The sequence below is a fragment of the Cryptomeria japonica genome, chromosome 5 (genome assembly GCF_030272615.1).
Source record: "Cryptomeria japonica chromosome 5, Sugi_1.0, whole genome shotgun sequence".
Taxonomy (NCBI): domain Eukaryota; kingdom Viridiplantae; phylum Streptophyta; class Pinopsida; order Cupressales; family Cupressaceae; genus Cryptomeria; species Cryptomeria japonica.
In genome coordinates this window covers 722,383,564-722,404,198 of record NC_081409.1, presented here as the reverse complement: position 1 = coordinate 722,404,198, position 20,635 = coordinate 722,383,564, and the positions used below count along the sequence as shown (strand labels likewise).

General features: G+C 35.9%; 2 protein-coding genes across 2 annotated transcripts; both read left to right on the top strand.

Annotated features, from left to right (window-relative positions):
- The first annotated feature begins 345 nt into the window (after positions 1-345).
- Positions 346-8,770, top strand: LOC131032824 (S-norcoclaurine synthase 1-like). Its single transcript, XM_059220918.1, has 5 exons — positions 346-585; positions 6,005-6,289; positions 6,606-6,847; positions 7,903-8,227; positions 8,452-8,770. Exons 1-5 carry the CDS (start codon positions 346-348, stop codon positions 8,701-8,703), a joined length of 1,344 nt encoding a protein of 447 aa, XP_059076901.1. The 3' UTR covers positions 8,704-8,770.
- Positions 8,771-9,065: 295 nt separating this feature from the next.
- Positions 9,066-10,789, top strand: LOC131032825 (protein SRG1-like). Its single transcript, XM_057963873.2, has 4 exons — positions 9,066-9,324; positions 9,409-9,652; positions 9,955-10,279; positions 10,547-10,789. The coding sequence occupies exons 1-4, from the start codon at positions 9,066-9,068 to the stop codon at positions 10,787-10,789; spliced, it is 1,071 nt and encodes a 356-aa protein (XP_057819856.2).
- The last annotated feature ends 9,846 nt before the right edge of the window (positions 10,790-20,635 follow it).

Sequence of the window (20,635 nt, the reverse complement as noted above, 5' to 3'; positions counted from 1 at the left end):
ATTTTTAGTTTCGGTTTTGGAGATATAAGTAGGATATAAAAGTAGGAAGTAGGAATAAATAGAAGTAAAGGAATCTTATCTCATAAGTAATTGCCACTTGGAGATAAACATCAAAATCATAATACATTGTTAAGTATAATCTTCTATAAAAAGCATCATTTTGAAGATGTCAGTTGGTGAATAGGTATACCTGCCTAAGTCCTATAGAGCCTAAAGTGCAGGGGAGTTTAATCACATTTGGTTACTCTTGTCAATTGGCCAAATCAGTTGGAGGGTTTGAAGATAGGGTTTAGCATAACCCTAGAACTTTCCAATTTGTTGATTTGGGCCACAAAAGCGGCGTTGATGGCCCCTTTTCCTCAGTTTTTCGTTGGGGAGGTGGATGCCTTGCCTAACTGTTCTAATGTTATGGGTGAGTTTCCTCCACTCGTGGATTTGGCTGCTATGGGTGCTGGAGTTGTGGTTGCTCCATCTGCTTCAAAGGGAGTTTTTGTTGTTGTGGTTGGTCCATCTATGGTTATGGGTGTTGACTTCGGGGGTTTGGTTGCTTCTTGTGTTGCTGGTGCCAAGATCCCTGTTATATTGGTGATCTTGTTCCTCCCAAACTTCCTTCTTTTGCTCCTAGGTGAAGCTTTGCCTGCATGGTCAGATCTGTTGTTTTTCCTCACAAGGGAATTCATCCTCTTCCTTGTGCCAAGACCTCCCCTATTGTGGTTTGTGGCTAGGAGGTGGTGGAAAATGTTGTTTTATCAACACTACACTTTGGTTTGTAGATTTACCAGGTTCTAGCCTTCACTTCCAAACCTTCATCGTTGGGTGAGTATTTCTTGGAAGCCTTTAGTTGCTCATGGTATTGAGATTTTTACTTGTGCTAAAGGCTTCTTCATTTCTTCATTTACTTCTACTCTTGATCGCGATTTGGTTCTAGGTAAGTTGTCGAATTGGGGAGATCATTCTCTCTCTATTAAGCCCTAGACAACTTCCTTCAATCCCCATATTGAACCCCTTACTATTCATCTTGGTTTGGGTCCATCTTCCTAATCTTCCCCTCCATTTCTGGGAGCCTTCTTGTTTTGAGGTCATCATAACTCCATTGGCAACTTCTTGAAGGTTGATGATATCATGACTTCTATGGTTCATTCTACCTTTTCCTTCTTATTAAACAATATTAACATATCTCTGCCCCTCCCTAGGGATGTGGTTCTAATGGTTGGGGATAGGCCATGGCCTTAATCATTGGATTATGAAGACCTCCCCTTTCACTTCAGAAGATGCTTATCAATGGGTCACTTAGCTTCAGACTGTTCTCTCTCCCATCACAAAGGTGTTGCTACTTGGTGGAAGGATGCTACTGAAGATCACTTGATGATCAATGCTTCTAGGTATGATTCTGTCAACTCCTCTCTAGAGGATGATGTCTCCTCCCATGATGAGGTTCCCTTTACTGGTAATGAAGCCTTTATCGATGTTATTGCTACTGTGGACCCTTCTGCCCCTTTGGCTCCTACATCTGTTGCTCCTGCTGCACACTCTACTCCTATCGATTCTTCTCTTTTTTATAGCCTTTTGGCTATGTAAAGGATCAGTGCCCTTGTTAACGCTATTTTTTAAATAAAAAACAAAGGAAAATTACAAATTCATGAGCTAATAACACCTCAAAGTGATGCCTAAATGCCCCAATCAAGATCCAATACTCAAAATCCCAAGAAGAGTCTTCATTTTAAAATAGTATATTTCTTAGACCTATCTTAAGCTATCATAATTTGTTATATGTAACTCCATAAGTTGGGCATTCCATTATTTAAAAACCCTCCAAATATGCTTTTTAAAAATTATACTAACATGTCATTGGTTAGTAAACATTTCTGGTCACCATGTGTAACTCTTAAGCTTGCAACTCTCTTATATGTGTTATAGATGCTCTTACATTTCTAATATGGTGGCTTAACTTGTAAAGGCCCTAACTTTTGATTTGAGAATAGGATTGAGCTCTTTTTTAATTGAAGATCCCATAGAGCTCCATGTTGTTGTAACCCAATTTAGTTGGTTAAAGTTTGGTTTCATAGCCAAAATTAAATTTTACAACCCAACAATTAGATTTTATTATTTTGCAAGATTGAAACACCTCTCCTAACATGGGAATATATGCATGATATATTTTCTTATGTGAAAATTTATCATTTAAATACATATGATTCTTTATTATGAGGATGTAAATTATGGTATTATAAGGAATTCTTGAAGTATACATTGATCGTGTTGTGGGAGCGTCAGCTATGGTTTGCAATGAGGCTTGTAGTGTTGAGTACAATGATCATCTTTTCTTGGAGAGCTCCTAGATATTATGCTTTTATATTATAAGTGGAGCTTGTTGGGTTACAACCCAAAGCCACAACATGTATAATTAATTATCATGAGATCAACCCACAAAAAGTTTCAAATTTGTGTAGAGGCTAAAGACAATTATCACCTTATAGACATCTAGTTTGTTGAAACTGGGTAACTAAGTTCTACATGGAACAAATGTATTCTTTATCCCAATTCCCAGAACTAAGTGGTTCACCCTTTACATTTAGCTTTCTAAATAGTGTTTAAATTATACATTCCCAACTAATATTAATAAACCTAGATTAATTTATATTGATTTGTGTACATTTAATTAATTAGCCTAGATTATTTTAGGAAAAAAGGTATTTTTCCTTTATAGAAATATAGACTATATATAGTGTAAATTTAACCATTTAGTGTAAATTGAACCTTTGTGAATGAATGCTACATAAGATATGGTGAATAAATGTGTAATATATTTAATACAATGATAAAATAAATTTTAATTTAGATTAAATCCTTACTATTTTCCTTGAATTTTCAGTGTTTCAAAACAATATTATAAAAAATATAACATGTACTATTTAATATTTGAAAACTATATTAAAAATATAACATTTAAATATGTTGAAGGTGCCTAGATTATCTAAAATGGATGACCTAATGACCTAATGTGGATGATCAATGAGTGGAAATGCTTTGTAACCCCTGCAAGACAATCGAAACCATCTCGCTTGTTCTTTTTTTTTTTTTTTTTTCTCCCTAACTAATATTCACACATTAATTTTGTTTTTTATGAAACCAATATTCCTAACAAAGCAGTAAAGCCAATTAGTGAGACGGTTCAAATTTTAATATTGATATATATCAAATTCGCTATTTGTTTTCATGCTTTTGGTCATTTCATTCAATGTTATTCCCACAACATGTGGCCTATGCCTTTTTTTATCCCTATCATATTTAATGTATTAATATTTTTTCTGAACTTTTTAAACATTGATTTTTACAGTTATTTTGATTATAATATATCTTAATAATAAATATAATGTATAGTTAACTTTGTTCTTTTGAATTTTTAAATTAGCATATCTCTCTCTCTCTCTCTCTCTCTCTCTCTCTCTCTCTCTCTCTCTCTCTCTCTCTCTCTCTCTCTCTCTCTCTCTCTCTCTCTCTCTCTCTCTCTCTCTCTCTCTCTCTCTCTCTCTCTCTCTTCCTTCTCTTGAGTATCTTCTTGTCTTAGAGGTTTTATTTCTAGTGTGTTTTGATCCCAATTTTTATTTTAGTGTGTTTGGATCCTAGTTTGAAGATATCACTTATCCATTGAAACCTTTACATTGCACACACAACATCATTTATAAATGGCCTGCCAATTGACCTCACGTAATGCACAAAACTATGCAAAAATAAACCCATTTTTTTAATTTACTTTCCACACATCTTAGGCATACCCATTGCATATTGTTCATGTTGTTGTGGTTCAAAATCGATATCTTACTTGGGATAATTTGTGCAAGTGTCCAACTTCCAGGGTCCCTCTATGTGTGTTTTGTGTTGTAAGAGCGAGGAGTGTGTTTCTCATCTTTTCTTTTAATGCTCCTTTTCAAGGCGATTGGGCACTTCTAGTAGGCTATTTGGAATCAAGCCTATTGACATGTCTCCTCTTTGGCTGAGTTTTGGGCCCCTTGGGGTAAGCCTCCTATTAAATCTTCTTTTCTTCAAGTTGCCTAGGCTCTTGGCTCCACTTTCATCATTTTGCATATTTGGTTGGAGAGCAATCATAGGAATTTTTGTGATGTTAGGACATGTGTTGTGGCACCTTATTCATTCTCTTTGTGAGGCTATCTTGGCAAAGTGTGACTTTGTCAAAGTTGTGGATCCTAGAGATGTCGATATTTGCAATCAACTCAATTTTCCTCTTCATGGAGTTGTTCCTTCTCCTGGGATGAGGTGTGTTAGGTAGGTCATGAGCAATAGATGCAGACATCCTCTACAAAATGTAAATCGAGAGGGTCACTAGTCCCCTCCTCCTCAAGGAGTTTTAAAAATTAATATCGATGGTTCATCTAGGGGGAATCCTTGTCATGTTGGTATTGGGGGAGTCGAACATGACAACTCAGGAGTTGTTTAGTTTATTTTTTCAATTATAAGGGTCTTCATACAAATAATTACATGGAGGCTCTTGTCATTTTGTATGTTGTGGAGCGTAGTAGTGTTCTTGGCTAGAAAAAGATTATTTGTGAATCAGATTCTCAAATGGTGGTGACTTTGCTAAATAGGCAACAACTAGATGATGTCAACTAGCACTTAGCTTTGTTTAGTAGTTAGACTCTTCAGTTGTGTGGTTCCTTGGAATCTATTACGTTTAGTCACACTCCTTGAGAGTGGAATGGTGTTGCAGATTATTTGGGCAAATGGGTTTTTGATCCAATGCAAAGTTGAAATATTGTGGATATTGGATCATTTAGTGGACACCAACAGTGTTGTGTAATAGTCTTTTTGTTGGGCGGTTGGCCCTTCTTGCCTTGTATCTCTTTGTATGATTAAATAAATTTTTACCCCTCTTTTAGTTAAAAAAATTTAAGATATAAGATATAATAGACTAAACCTTATTGGAATCATGTTGAGATATAAGAGATGATATTATCTACATGAAAAATAGTTTTTAAAAGATTACAATAATTATTAAAATTTATATGAAATATTTTAGAGAAATTTGAAGACCAACGTAAGGACTATCAAGTAATTGAAATAAAGTATAACCAACTGCTTGTTGAAATTAGTAAAAAATAGAAATTAAAAATTAAAATTTCACCAGCTTTAGCTGACTTCCCACCACGTTTTCAATCTCATCATGGAGAGCTTTGCCCTTTACTTTTTACAACTGGATGATTATATGTAGAGTTGATCCCGCTTCACCATTACAGACAATTTCTGGGAGTGCAGTGTTGAAATTCAGGAGTGTAGATAAATGCGTCCCTCTTATATATTCGACACCTTTGAAGAAGCAAAATCACTCATTGGAAAACAGATTTAAATAAATGGATATTAAAAATTAAATCATAATTCGTTTTTCAATGACAATAACATCGGCAGACGTTGTTTGACTTAAAAATTACAATAACTAGCTGTGGCTCCCTGATTATTTTAATCTGCTCTCACTTCATATATTTTTCTAAACTTGCAGTCTAATTTGAGTAGTTAAATGATCACTTCAACAGGTGTTTTATGACATTGAATGATAGCAAACAGGACAAACGATTTCAAAAGCAAAAATAAAATATTTTGTCTGGATGCTGTTATTTATTCAGTAGTGGACTGAACTTCTGAAGTTAGTATACATAGTATTTGTTTTTCAATGGCAATCACATCTGCAGTGTGTTTGTCTTTACACGTTATTTGACTTAAAAATTGCAATAGTTAAGCTGTTTTAATCTGCTTTCACTTCATATATTTTTTCTAAAATTGTAGTCTAATTTGAGTAGTTAAATGATTCAACATGTATTTTATGCCATTCAATGATAGTAAACAGGACAAACAATTTTCACCAGCTTTAGTTGACTTGGCACCACATTCTGAATGTCTTCAGGCTGAGCTTCTCCCCTCAATTTGTATAAATGGATGAATACATGAAGTGTTGGAATTCATGAGTGTAGAAGCAATTAGGTGGTTTGTTCAGATTTTAAAAACTATCATGTTTAATTCACGCATGGTGTTTGATCCCTCTGATGGAACTACAAAAATGTTCTCAGTTCCTGTTGTTCAGGAATTAGCATCTCAGAATCTTCACAGCCTTCCTGAAAGATACATCAGATCAGAGAAAGAGCGCCCAAATTCCTTTCCTCTTCATCATTTGGAAATCCCCATAATTGATATGGACATGTTTTGGGGGGATTCAGATCTCTGCAGGCAAAAGGAACTGGAAAAACTTGGCATGGCATGCCAGCAATGGGGATTTTTTCAGGTGGGCACGTCAAAATTGATTATAAATTATGTATTAAACTAACAATTGCTAGAATGAACTTAGAAGTAGTAGGCATAAAGCCAGCATGATCTTCTTTTCTGTATGGAGGTAAAGTTTTAAGAAAACCCCTGTTTCTTAGACCGTGGGAGCTGCTTGAGGATCTTTTTTAGAACATAGTTGTTATCTATTTGAAGTAACTTTCAAGTTATTTATAGACTCTAATAGGATTACCCTTATGATGGGATTAGGTTCCATATTATCTTTATCTTCCTAACTTGCTTGCTTAGCTAAGATGGTACGTATGTCTCCTTGACAGGCTGTGAATCATGGAATTCCTGTGTCTCTGACGGAAAGAATGAAAGGAATTGCAAAGGAATTCATTCAACTACCTCTAGAAGAAAAACTCAAATACAAAATACAAGAGATTGAAGGCTATGGCCAGAGCTTTGTAACCTCTGAAGACCAAGAACTGGACTGGGCGGACATGATGTCCTTGGCAACTCTACCTCCAGAGAATAGAAATATGGACTTTTGGCCAACAAAGCCAGCGGATTTTAGGTACCTAGACATTTGCTAATTCAGTTTGTCATAAGATGCTGACATCTTGTTCAATTTATATAGCATCTTATTCAATTTATATATGATTGAGGGTGATTTAATTGCTATCTACACAAAATCTATTTCTGTATGGTATACATATGTTGCTCTACAATTTGAAGAGCAAACTCAGGTAATCGTACAATCTACGGGATTTTAATAATATTTTAAAAAACAGTTACTGAGAATATTTTGAGGTGATTCATAGTTCATTACTCGTGTGCAAGTTTTATTATAAAATTGTAGGTTCACTACCCCACTTTTCAGAAATCTGCATCTAAGGTTTTCTAGATAAAATCTCTAGACTATTCAGTTGTCAAGGGTCTTATTTTAATTGGCTCTGCAATATGTTATGCCTCTTCTCCACCAGCCACTGAAAGCAGTCAATAAATTTTCTCCTTTTCTATATTAAAACTTATTTGTTTATCTCAAACTATCTATGAAACTGCATACCAAAAAATAGAGAGTCTCCACCGGACTACCCTCAGCAAGCTATGGAAAATTTTTAGGTCTGCCTCCTTTTACAGGTAATTAGGACAATAGTGAGTATGGTGATTGTACATATTGTCGTTGTATAGAGATGATATAAAGGATGAGGTTGAAATTGTATTCTGAATAATTTTGACAGACTGGATATCTTTCAATTTTTTACTGTTAATGATAAATGTATCAACATAGACTCACGCTCTCATATCAACTAGCAAAACGAATTTATGAATGATAAATATTTAAAAAATAATACAAACACTGCATTAGTCTCATACCCAACTTTTCCCTCTCACCATAGGAAGAATACAAGCTTAAACTCAAGCAATGCTGTTGATCTCATGTAAAGATTATTTTTCCTCTTCTGCTGTACTATGTCTCTGATGGCTATAAGTATGAAAAGCATATCTACTTCAATTACGTTTTTGCAATCCATTTCATTTTAATTGCTTGGTAAAGTAGCATGTTCCAATCCATCTAATTTTCATCATTTTAATTTTCGTTCTAATGATGCGACCCATTTGTTGCAGAGAAACTGTGGATCAATATGCTCTGGAAACTCAAAAGCTTAGCAATACACTTCTTTGCCTCTTATCAGAGAATGTCGGGCTAAAACCAGACTGCTTCGTTAACATGTGTGGGAAAATGGGACAGAGAATGAGATTGAATTACTACCCACCCCGCCTTAAACCAGATCTGGTTTTAGGCATAAGCCCTCATTCAGATGCATTTGCTTTGACAGTGTTGTTGCAGGATGATGGGATAGTGGGCCTACAGATCCATAAGGATGGTGAATGGGTTCCTGTTCAACCCATCCCTGGTGCTCTGGTTATCAATGTTGGGGACATTCTTGAGGTAATGACAATGAATTTTAAGTCTTCAGGCCAAAACAATCTGTAGGACCTATCAAATTATGTTAACTTGTTTTAAAGAAGGTTTCTATGGGTGTATAATTCTAGGTTTTTTAATCCAAGTTGTGAATGACTCTCTCGATTTAAGATCTCATGTATAAAACAAAAATCTTCCCACTTCATTCTTGATGCATTAACTGGCTGGTTATTTGTTTTATTTTTACTAAGGTAATAAGCAATGGAATATATAAGAGCATTGAGCACAGAGCAGTCACCAACACGGATAGAGATCGAATCTCCATTGCCATGTTTCATGGTCCAGGTAGTAGGGAAACAGAATTGGGTCCTGCTCCTGAACTCATAGATGAGTTGCATCCCTGTCAATACAAAAGATTCATTAATGGAGACTTCATGCAACATGTCCTTTCTGGAAAGCTTGATGGGAAGAATAACATTGAATTTGCCAAAATCAGCTCATAAGTTTCTTGATTTGAATTTGTTCAATGTTGGCTTGGATTAGCATATTAAGACAGATTATCATTATGTGGGTGTGAGCTTTTAATTCCAGGATGTTTAATGTAATGGATTGTTGATTGTCTGCGAGCTATCGTGTTTAACGATGACATGAATTAGTGTTATTTGGGATCTATGAAGACGTACTTAATGAGAGTGACCAATTTGTGAAAATTAAAAAAGTGCAAGTTTTCAATTTTCATTATTATTATTTTTAAATATTGTTGTTCATCCAAATAAAGAAGTTTGGCCGTAGTTGAAAGAGAGATTGCACTTGACAGTACGGATGACTAAGGAGAAAAATCTCACAATTCTTCAAATTTTCAGTCATGGTATATAATCCCTCTGATGGAACTTCAAGAAGATTTTCAGTCCCTGTTGTTCAGGAATTGGCAGCTCAGCACCTTCAAAGCCTTCCTGAGAGATATATCAGATCAGAGAAAGAGCGCCCAAATGCCTTTCCTATTCATCATTTGGACATTCCCATAATCGATATGGACATGTTTTGGGGAGATTCAGATCTCTGCAGGCAAAAGGAATTAGAAAAACTTGGCATGGCATGCCAAGAATGGGGATTTTTTCAGGTGGGCACACTAAAATTGACTATAAATTATGTTATAGAATGGGGATTAGATTCTATATTATCTTTGTTCTCCTAACTTGCTTACTTAGCTAAAATGAATCATGGAATTCCTCTGTCTCTGACGGAAAGAATGAAGGGAATTGTAAGGGAATTCATTCAACTACCTCTGGAAGAAAAACTCAAATACAAAATACAAGAGCTAGAAGGCTATGGCCAGGCCTTTGTAATCTCCGATGACCAAATACTGGACTGGGCGGATATGATGTCCTTGACAACTCTGCCTCCAGAGAATAGAAACATGGATTTTTGGCCAACAAAGCCAGTGGATTTTAGGTACCTCAATATTTGTGGTTGATCATTTGAATGATTTCATGTTGATAAAATGGCATTGACTGATCTCATGTATAGACTCTTTTTCCCTCTTCTCCTGTTGTACTAGGTCTCTGGTGGCTATAGGTATCAAAAGCATACTACTTTCATCAATTACTCTTTTTGAGTTCTTTTCAAAATTCAAAATAATTGGTTGATATAGTTGCCCTGTTCCTATCCATCTGATTTTCATCAATTTCATTTTCTATCTAATTTTGCAAAATCAATTTCATTTTCTATCTAATTTTGCTGCCCATTTGTTGCAGAGAAACTGTGGATCAATATGCTCTGGAAATTCAAAAGCTTAGCAATACAATTCTTTTCCTCTTATCAGAGAATGTTGGGCTAACACCAGATTGTTTCCTTAACATGTGTGGCAAAATGAGACAGAGAATGAGATTGAATTACTACCCACCCTGCCCAAGACCAGATCTGGTTTTAGGCATAAGTCCTCATTCAGATGGATTTGCTTTGACAGTGTTGTTGCAGGATGATGAGATAGTGGGGCTACAGATCTGTAAGGATGGTGAATGGATTCCTGTTCAGCCCATCCCTGGTTCCCTGGTTATAAATATTGGGGACATGCTTGAGGTAATGAAAATGACCTTTAACATTCTATAGTCCAAAAGAATATGTAGAAATTATCAAACTAGAATCAAAGTTGTTTCTAGGGTTGTATGGTTCTGGGATTTTTCTCCAAGTTATGAATGATTGTTTGGATTAAGATTTCATGTATAAAACAGAAATCTCTTCACTTCATTCTTGATGAATTATTGCCTGGCTTTAATAATTGGTAGTAATGTTTGATGCCCCCGGATCGATATCAAATGTAATTTTTGTTTTTGTATTTTGAATTAGGTTATAAGCAATGGAATATATAAGAGCATTGAGCACAGGGCAGTCACAAACCTGGACAGAGATCGAATCTCCATTGCCATGTTTTATGGTCCAAATATTGAAATAGAAGTGGGTCCTGCTCCTGAACTCACAGATGAGCTGCATCCCTGTCAATACAAAAGATTCATTCAAGCAGACTATGTACAGCATGTCTTTTCTGGAAAGCTTGACGGGAAGAAGAATCTTGAATTTGCTAAAATCTAGTCATAAGTTTTTTTATTTGAATCTGTTCATTTTTTGCCTAGATCAACTGATTAAGACAGAAAGTGGCCAAGCAAAAATCTTCTATTGTGCGTTTGTTTTGGGCTTTTGATTTGAAGAAGTGATCAGAAATGTGTAGTTAAATGTGTAGTTATATGTATGTGTAACATGTATTGTATGCATAAGATGTCAGTGTATCATAGAGACTGGATAGACATTGCCATTGAGATCTATGAAGATGAGAATGATCAATAACTTGATGAAAGTAAAAAAAAGTGCAAATTTTCTAATTTTTATTATTTTCAATATCTTTTTTTAATTACATAATTAGAAAAAAGTACTAAAAATTTTAAAATAGAAATGACCAACACCTTGGCAAAAGCAATCAATTAATCAACCTTATCCTTCACAATTAATTGATCAAACAGAAGAGTTAAATCCAAAGACAAATCTTACTGTTTATGAAAAATTGGATTGTTATAATTAAATGATAAGTATTTTAATTTTTATCAAAAAAATATTGGTTTTATAAATTTGTAATTTTTTTGTTGTATCAAGTTGTATTCTATAGTGATGATAAGACAATCTATGTAATTTTAAATTGTAAAAGAATTTTTAAATAAATAAAATAAAATAAATCTTAAATAAATAAAAATAAAATAATTATAAATTAGTTATAAATTAAATTAAAACAACTATTCAATAAATTAAAAAAAAAGTATACAAATAATTTTTTGAATAATTTTAAAATAAAATATTTTTTTAATAAATAAAATTATTCAATTTTATATCAATATGGGCATAGTGTGATGTTAAGTTGTTGAATATTCTAATTGGGGATGAGGTAGGTCAAAAACCTTTACCCCTCCTTTTAAAAATATAAAAAATAAACAAAATTATATCTCTAGTGTTTTTAGATGGATTATTTAAGATATCTTAGATTTTATTAGAAAATTCAGCAATTTGAAAAAAAATATTATGGTGCAACTAGCTTCACATAGATATCAAAATTGAATGTAGCTTTAATTGATTACATTTATTTTCAAGAAGATGTGTATGTATGTATGTATGTACACACACATATATGTATTATGTTAATATTGGGATAGTCTGATAGTTAAGTTGTGGTGTTTTTATTCTTGTCATCAAAGTTTGAACCATGTTGGGTTGTTATTCTTGTCATCAAAGTTTGAATCATGTTGGGTTGTTATTCTTGTCATCAAAGTTTGAACCATGTTGGGTTGTTATTGTTGAATAATCTAATTAGGGATGAGGTAGATCAAAAGCATTTACCCCTCTTTTTTAAAATATAAAAATTACTAAGGATTACATATCGTGTTTTTAGATAGATTATTTAAGATATCTTAGATTTTATTAGGAAATTCAGCAATTTGAAAAAAAATATATCATGGTGCAACTCTCTTCACACACACACACACAAAAGATTATGCTAATCGATGGTTAAGTTGTGGTGTTGTTATTCTTGTCATCAAAGTAATATGTTGGAAACTTTCTTGTTATTATTGTTGATATTCTAATTTGGAATGAGGTGGGTCAAAAGTGTTTACCTCTTATTTTAAAAAGATAAAAATTACTCAAGATTATATCTTAGTGTTTTTAGATAGATTATTTATTTAAGATCTTCGATTTTATTAGAAAAATTAGCAATTTGAAAAAAAAACACATCATGGTGCAACTCTATTCACATAGATATCAAATTGAATGTAACTTTAATTGATTACTTCCATTTTCAAGGGGATTAAGGTAAATGGGTGTATGTGTGTGGGGGCGTCACTCATTTGGTGAAATTTCAACATAGAAGAAATTTGGAGTTCAAATAATTTTTGGTTGTGCCCTCAATGAAATAATTCTCTAGGACCTCCATAGTTACCTTCATCATTCATCCTCCTAAAATAAGAAAGCCTTCCTCAACCTTGGTATTATGATTTCTCTATGAAAGGTCATCAATCTCAAAATAGAATGCAGTTATAATGAGAGCTCCATGATGTGTCAAACACCACTACAAAGAAAACCTAAAGAGAGTTTCATTCTCTAACAAACACTTTGACCACGTGAATGGAAATGAGTATAGGCACACACTGAGAAATCATTACTTATACATCCTTCACTCTTGCCACAAACAGTACAACATATTTTGTTCTCTCCTTTGTACATATATCCCTATGCATTGTCTTCATTTCACTTGTAAGTTCCTTATACCAATTCTTCTTGAATATGATGTTCAAATATGTGATAAAATCCATTAGTAGTCTCTTTATTGTAGTCAATTATTCCACTAGGGATATATTATCTCTCTTCTTAAAAAGTTGTAGAGATATACCAAAATTTTATTTATCTTGAAGGAAATATGTGGTACTAGTCCAAATATTTACCTTTAAAGGAAGTTGCAAGAAATGTAAGTGGCATTCACTTGTGTTATATCACATGGATTGTATAATAAAATGGCCACATCTTGAGTATGACTAATAGGAATTATGGAATTTTCCTAGAATAATAGAGCAAGGATTTTAAAGTGAGAGCTAAAAAGGTTTCCACTATTAAATAGCCTCAAGGATACCATTATTCCAAATAAAAAAATCATGAGCTCTAGAGGTTGAGATAATTCCTCTAGGTGGATTTCTTGGGCTAGAAGCAAGAGATTAAGTTGCAATGGATTCTAGGCTTTCTATACCTATCCTAAATTTAAATTCTAGCTCTTCTTCTTAGAAATAGGGTAAAACATTGGACAATATTTTCTAATGGATTAGCTCAAAATAAGATCTCATTTGAATCCTTCTCTATGCTTAGATAGATTTATTCTTCAACAAAGTTTCTAGGAAAAGAATGCAAATAATATTCAGGGTAATTGTATCTCGATATACTTGCCAAAATATTAATATTTTTGGATATTAGGCTCCCACAAGGCATACAAAAATTATATTTCAACTATATCATATGATCAAGTACAACTTTTAAGATTCCTTTTACACTTGCAATTCATGGAAACATGGGGAGGCTTATATATATGAGAATATTTCAACAAACCAAACCAATAGAGTAGGTTGGTTCCTCCTATTCTATGTATACCTAAGTATTACTAAGAAAATGGAGAAAGAGTGTTGAAATCAAATATACTAAGGAAGATAGGGAAATGCACCAAAATAGATAAACTATTTCACTAATTAATCATAGAATCTCACAAAAAAATAACAATCTATATACATTATAGATATCAAGCACAATAAAATAAATATAATAAACCAATAGCCTATTCATAAGTAATAACAAATGAAGAGAAAATAAAGTTACAACAACTTGTACTATTCTTCAAAATTTTACATGATTACATGTCATAAAAGACATTATAGATAATCAAAAGAAGTTTAATCCATGGACTACAAATGAAAAAGGTTTTAAAAAAACTCTAAGAATAAGGTTCTGTATGCAGGAAAAGCGGGTCGATAGAACTCAATATGTGGAAAACAAAGCCTAAGGAGCCTTGCTCACACACCCACATGACTTCTTGGTGCAAGCTATGGAGTCATGAAGTATGGCTCAGCTTCCCAAGGTTGGTTCCATGGTTCTCTATCTCACAAGGTCCCTCAAACCAATGTCTTTGCTCTCAGATCACTGAGCAAAGTGGTTTAGGGATGACAAATGCAAGAACGAGGGATGTTTTGGTTGATTTTAAGATGAAATGCATCCAAGGCTATGCATGATCATATAAATGCAATAAACTAGTTTATAAGATGACAAGATTAGTAGCAAGACTATCCTAGCATGCTATATTAGTCTATGATTAAGCTAAATGATAAGGAAAATACTCTAAGCATGCATATTTAGATTAATTCCTATTGAAAAGAGAGGCTAAATGATGAGAACAAATGATATATTAAAGCTTGGATGGATTTTAGTATAAGTGTGATGCTAAAGACTTGGATGATGAAAATGGAGGAAATGAGAGCTCTATTTATAGCAAAAATAGGGAAATGGATGGTCAGGATTGAAAGAGGCAATCAAGGGCCAAGTTTGAAAGTTGGGAATCCATGTTTGCAATTGGCACCAATGAAATGGTGACAATTGTCAACATAAGGTTGGTTGAGAGGAGATGTAAGAAGCATTAAATTCTTGAGAAGACCTCATGGTTACCCTAGGGGTTAAGGGTTAAGGTTAAGTTAGGGTTATCCATTGGATATAGCTTTTACCCAAAGGATAAACTCTTGTGCAAAGGTTTAAGGATAACCATGGTCAAAGCAATAAATGCTTGATGAGACCCTTGGGTTAGATGGAGGTTGAGTTTATGGAAATTCTTTAACCATGTAAGAGGGTTGAGTTAACCATTAATGGTTATGAAGACTTTGGGGATAACTTTGTAAGAGTCCTTCCAAATTTGGGGGCATTCAACAAGTTAGCTTGTTGAATGGATAAAGGCTTTAATGCATTTTGAAGACTTTACTCTAAATTTGAGAAGTGACCTCCTCAAATTTAGGGAAAAGGGGGAATGGATGGTTTTGGGTTAATTAATTAGGTTTAGAAGAATCTAGAAGAGGTTAGAAAGAGGGTTAGGATGCAAGTGGGAGGTGTAGGATTTTGCAAGTGGGTGAGGGAAAATAGGTTTTAATTGAATTTAATTAAAAAGTGGACAGGGGCTTTAATTGAATATAATGAATTTATCCTATTAAATGTTATAGTGAATTTAATTGAGTAATTTTCTTAACTAAATAGAGGAATGTGGATAATTTAATTAAATAGAGAAATGAACATAAGATATTCATTTAGGAATATGGTCATTTTTATACGTCTACATTTTGCCCCTCTTTGAAGTGACATGTGTGCACATGTTATTTCAAAGAAAATGATGTGTCGTTGTGATTTTATGATTGATGTCGTTTTTATGGATTTTTATGTTATGCCCCAAATTTGATGTGTGATGCCCCAGATTTGACAAACGATGGTGATAATGCCCCCTCGAGAGATGAATCAATATTTTGAAAAATTTGATTCGATTTGATAATTGTGTTTGGTGTGCAAGATTTTGGTTAGGTGAAACATTGAAATTGATTCATCTCCCGATAATTGACGTGTTTTAGGGTATAAGGGAGACCGCAAGCAAATTACATGCTCATTTCCCTAACCCTAATTTTATTTTTCCCTATAAAAGAGAAAAAGTGCTTTGTTTTGTCTCATTTGTGCTTGTTGACTTTGGAGAAAGAGATTTTTGGAGAGAAGACAAAATGCCTATTCCTTATTCCAAGCATCGATTCGAGCATGTTCGGAGGCATCGAAGACTTGCCGCATATGGACCACCGGTAAGTCAATGCTTTTGACCCCTTTTTGATTTTTCATTTGATCATTTTTAGTCATTTTTTTATTTTTGAAATTCGGTTTTAACGTTTTAGCATGTAGGGGTCCTTGTTTAGCGCATGCGATAAATTAGGTAGCGCATAGGGTATTAATTTAGGGTAGCATCCGAAAATGAATAGGTTAGCGCATGAAAGTTTTAGGTTAGCGCATGGTCTCAGGTTAGCGCATGATGAACATAGGGTAGCGCGTTAGGTTGAAAGGGTAGCGCATAGGTCAAACCTAGCGCATAGGGTCCACAGGGGGTCGCATGGGTAGGGGGATTTAGTGCGTAGGTTAGACCTAGCGCAGGCATGGGATAGGTTAGCGCATAGGTCGGTTTTAGCGCTTAGGGTAGGTTGGGTGGCGCATGGAGAAAAAAAGATAGCGTGTAGAGCTAGTCTAGTGCATAGGGTAGACATAATAGCGCGTGGAAAAAACAGGGTAGCACATGGGTGTAGTTTAGCACATAACCAGGTTTAATTAGCACATGGATCGTGTTTTGAAAGAGTTAGTAATTTTTGGATGCGAAAAATTACATAGGAAAAGGTCAGTTTTGCCTAGGGAGGTGGATTTTTGCCATTTGTTGTGTCTTTGATCATGTTTTTGAAAATGTATCTAATATGAGTGTTGATATAACTTGATTTAATTTGCAATTTGTTTCAAGTTATTGATTTAGATATGAATGTGTTGTTTTGGTCGAACCATGATTTGTTTTTGCACTGTTTCAAGTTCAATGTGTGGAGCCTGATTTGTGTTACAAGCTGATATGGGTTGGAAACTTGAGTTGTTTTACAAGCTGATATGGGTGGGAAACTTGATTTATTTTACAAGTTTATGTGATGTGGAGACTTGAGTTGTTTTACAAGTTTTGATATGGTTTTTGAAAACTTGAGTTGTGTTACAAGTTGATATGGAATGATATGGAACTTGATTAGATGAGCAAATTGTTTCATGCTTTTGATATGATTTTGATTTTGATATCTTTGTTTTGATGTGGACACTGATATTGATCTCGTTTTGCGTTTTGACAGGAGCAATTGGGAGTGGTGTAGTCACGGGAGCGGTTTCCCAGACCTTGGGCATTGATACCTCGGTTGGCACAGGCTGACCTAGATGTGATCGAGAGATGTGGTTTATCATCTTTGCTAGACATGCCTCGGTTCACTGTGAACCGAGGTCTACTTACAGCACTCGCTGAGAGGTGGCACAGTGATACGAACACCTTTCACTTTGCTACCGGTGAGATGATAGTCACTCCAGAGGACTGTTATAGGATTTTGAGGATTCCAGTAGCAGGTGCTCTATTGCCATATGAGCAGACGGAGGAGGGTGGTACTGAGGTGCTGCGGCACAGTTTTCATGATGAGACGGTATGTGGGTATGAGATCCCATGGTAGGAGTTCTTGGACTTAGACTATGCGCCTCTCCCTTCAGTACTAGCAGGGTTCATCAGTGGATTCCTTTGTCCTAATCGCAGGTCAAAGGGATTCTTTGTGGGTTGGGGATTGGTTCTTGAGGAGATGGTGACCCAGGGCCGCAAGTTCGCTTGGGGATCAGCCATGTTGGCCCACTTGTACAGGGACCTGCACAAGGTTGTGTATCTGGGTTACAGTAGTTTGTCAGCTGGCATGACACTTTTACAGGTATAGTGTTGGGAGCACATTCCAGCAGCGAGACCACTGGTAGACAGAGATAGGCCTGCGGGGTGGGCATATGCTTATGGTTACAGGGGTCTAGTTGTCTAGCGTAAGCTGGGCAAACTGGAGCATTGGAGGAGGGTCTTGGATGATATAGATACGGTCGTCTGGCGACCTTATACAGATTGTGAGGTCTGGGCAGAGGATGGGCTAGAGATGCCCTATGTTTTTATGAGTCGATTTTTGATAGGGCGGACGCCCTTTGTGATAGAGAGATTTCAGGTGGGCAGGGTGCTGAGGCAGTATGGTCGGCAGCAAGGTATACCACAGGGGACCTGCTTGTATGCACGTCGGAGACAGGACGTACTTGATTGGGGTCCTACCATTGATAGCGGAGCAGCTGTAGAGGAGTTCTCTAGCTTAGCGGGGTAGATACGGGACTATGCTCCCAAGATATTAGATGCAAGGATGACCCATGAGTTTGCGGGTTTGTTTGCAGCTCGTGCTGTTGCGAGGATATTAGATCCTGAGGAGATGCGACTGGCCTTTGATGATGAGGAGGAGGATGTTGGGGGAGATGGAGATGATGGAGGCGGAGGCGAACGACGAGGGAGAGGATATCAGGGGAAGAGAGGAGACAGGGGTAGAGATGGGGGAAGCCGGGTAGAGAGAGCAGTTCGGCGAGCTGTGATGGACAGGGGGAGAGGAGGGTTGGCGATTGGGGTAGGGGAGGAGGGGAGAGTGGGAGAGGTGATGGTAGCAGTGGGAGGTACATATGAGTGGAGGTAGCCGGCGTAGAGGAGGAGGACTGATGAGTTACCCCCACCAGCACCTAGGATAGGCAAAGGGACAGGGGGTACCCCTTCACAGGTGCCCCTACGGGTCCGAGTCCCGACACATGTGGAGGATGCACAGATCAGGACCCTGCAGTTGACAGTTCAGCAGCTGTAGGCACAGCTATTGGCGCAGCAGCGTCAAATTGCTCAGCTGACTCTAGAGCGAGATATAGAGATACAGCAGCGTGGTCAGGCAGAGGAGCTAGCAGCTAGCGTTCAGAGAGCAGCAGCAGGGGGCCCGATGAGAGATATTATGAGGGAGCTGTCGTCGAGAGTGAGGGAGGCGGAGTATTATAGACGCCATTACGAGGATGTCGTGCCCAGGGAGCGCAGAGTACAGAGCTTTACGCAGGCGAGATCGAGTCGATCTCGGGAGATTGGGACATAGTCAGAGAGCAAAGGCGTGACGGGGCCCTCGAGACAGGATCCTCCTGGAGATCCAGGAGCTGGGACATCAGTTGCGAGACCATCCCCCTCAAGAGATAGTCATACTTGAGAGACGATGTCTCTATTGTATTTTTAGATCATTGTTTTGTTTGTACTGGGCACAGACATGACAGATTTTGTACATTTGGATCATTTTTGATATATATATTGATGACACCATTTCTTTGATCATGTGATGTGTTATATGGATGTATGTTCTATGTGCTCTTTCTTTACTTTATGATGATGGAATGCTTAGATAGATGATATGATGCATGATGTAAATGTATGATGTATGCTTTGATATGCTGTGAGATGGATCTTGAGATGAGATGCATGATAATGATAATGATGTGAAATGTATCTTGAAAATGAGATGTATGATAATGATAATGATGTGAGATGTATCTTGAAAATGAGATGTATGATAATGATATGCAAAATGATATGCAACTACTTGTAAAATGATATGCAACTAAAAATGATATGCAACTATTTTAAAATGATATGCAACTATTTGTTTTTGGAGCATCCTCATTCTGCATTTGTCATCCCGATATAACCATATGTTATTTGCTTTCGATATAGGTATCATCATTGAGCATTGATTTGTTTTGGGATATGTTGAAAATTTATACAAGCATAATGGTATAATTGAACCATAATGACCTGAGAAAGATTTACATGATGTTTGATTTTGCAAGATAGCACAAGCGTCAAGGTATAATTGAACCAAGACGACCAGAGTGCGGATTGTGTATTAATAGACAAGATTAAACCATTTGTATGTGTAAAGTGGAATCATGTCTTCAGTGATATTCGATGTATCACGTCTCGAGACAAGTATTTACACAGTACAAATGATTGCCTCACAGACAGAAGACTAAGAAAATATTGGAGTTTCCCCATGATCTCTAACTTTGAAGCATTTAGTGAGAAAATTCAGAGAATCCAATAATTTAAAAAGTTCAAATGCAAAAATAGTCAAGACTTTATGCAATAATGCAACATTTTAGTACTTCAGAAAATCATCCATCTTAGCATGTTTGTGATTCTTGTTTTAGTGATCCAATGTTTTGCTCTGCGATGGAGTGAAGTTTTTGGTTGTTGGATGTGATGTTTCTGAGTTTTGCAAATAGTCTTGATGTCTTGAATGTGCTGCAAGTTTTGATGATTTATTGCCCCTAGCTGAGTGTGCCTCTTGATGTGAATATGTACAGTGATTTCCAAGCCATGGTGGAATGTGGTAGAAGGTTATATGGATAGACCAAGATAGTGACTACGCTAAGTATGTCCTGAATGGATATTTGCTAAGTGTCGGGCGATGGCCGATAGTACTTTACTACAAGTGTATAGATGAAGGAGTTGTTCTTTCACAATGGCAACTATTACCAAGTTTTCACCAGTTGCTTTTATTGTACCTTTTTATTTGTTTTTTCTTGATTTTTTGATTTTTTGCTTGTTTTTGCTTTTTCCGTGCATTAGACTACTCAAGTGTAGTATTTCTTTAGATGAATGTTGTTAGTTGGTTCTTCGAGCACATCTCCTTATGAGGTTGTGAGCTGATAGGCACCTGATCCATAAACTGATATGATGACATAGGGACC

Excerpts from the sequence above, each read along its gene's own strand:
- LOC131032824 (XM_059220918.1), top strand. The coding sequence starts at position 346 with ATGGCCCCTTTTCCTCAGTTTTTCGTTGGGGAGGTGGATGCCTTGCCT. Across the intron at positions 6,290-6,605 it reads AGCAATGGGGATTTTTTCAG|GCTGTGAATCATGGAATTCC; the intron begins GTGGGCACGTCA and ends TCTCCTTGACAG. Across the intron at positions 8,228-8,451 it reads ATGTTGGGGACATTCTTGAG|GTAATAAGCAATGGAATATA; the intron begins GTAATGACAATG and ends ATTTTTACTAAG.
- LOC131032825 (XM_057963873.2), top strand. The coding sequence starts at position 9,066 with ATGGTATATAATCCCTCTGATGGAACTTCAAGAAGATTTTCAGTCCCT. Across the intron at positions 9,325-9,408 it reads ATGGGGATTTTTTCAGGTGG|CTAAAATGAATCATGGAATT; the intron begins GCACACTAAAAT and ends TTGCTTACTTAG. Across the intron at positions 9,653-9,954 it reads ACAAAGCCAGTGGATTTTAG|AGAAACTGTGGATCAATATG; the intron begins GTACCTCAATAT and ends CATTTGTTGCAG.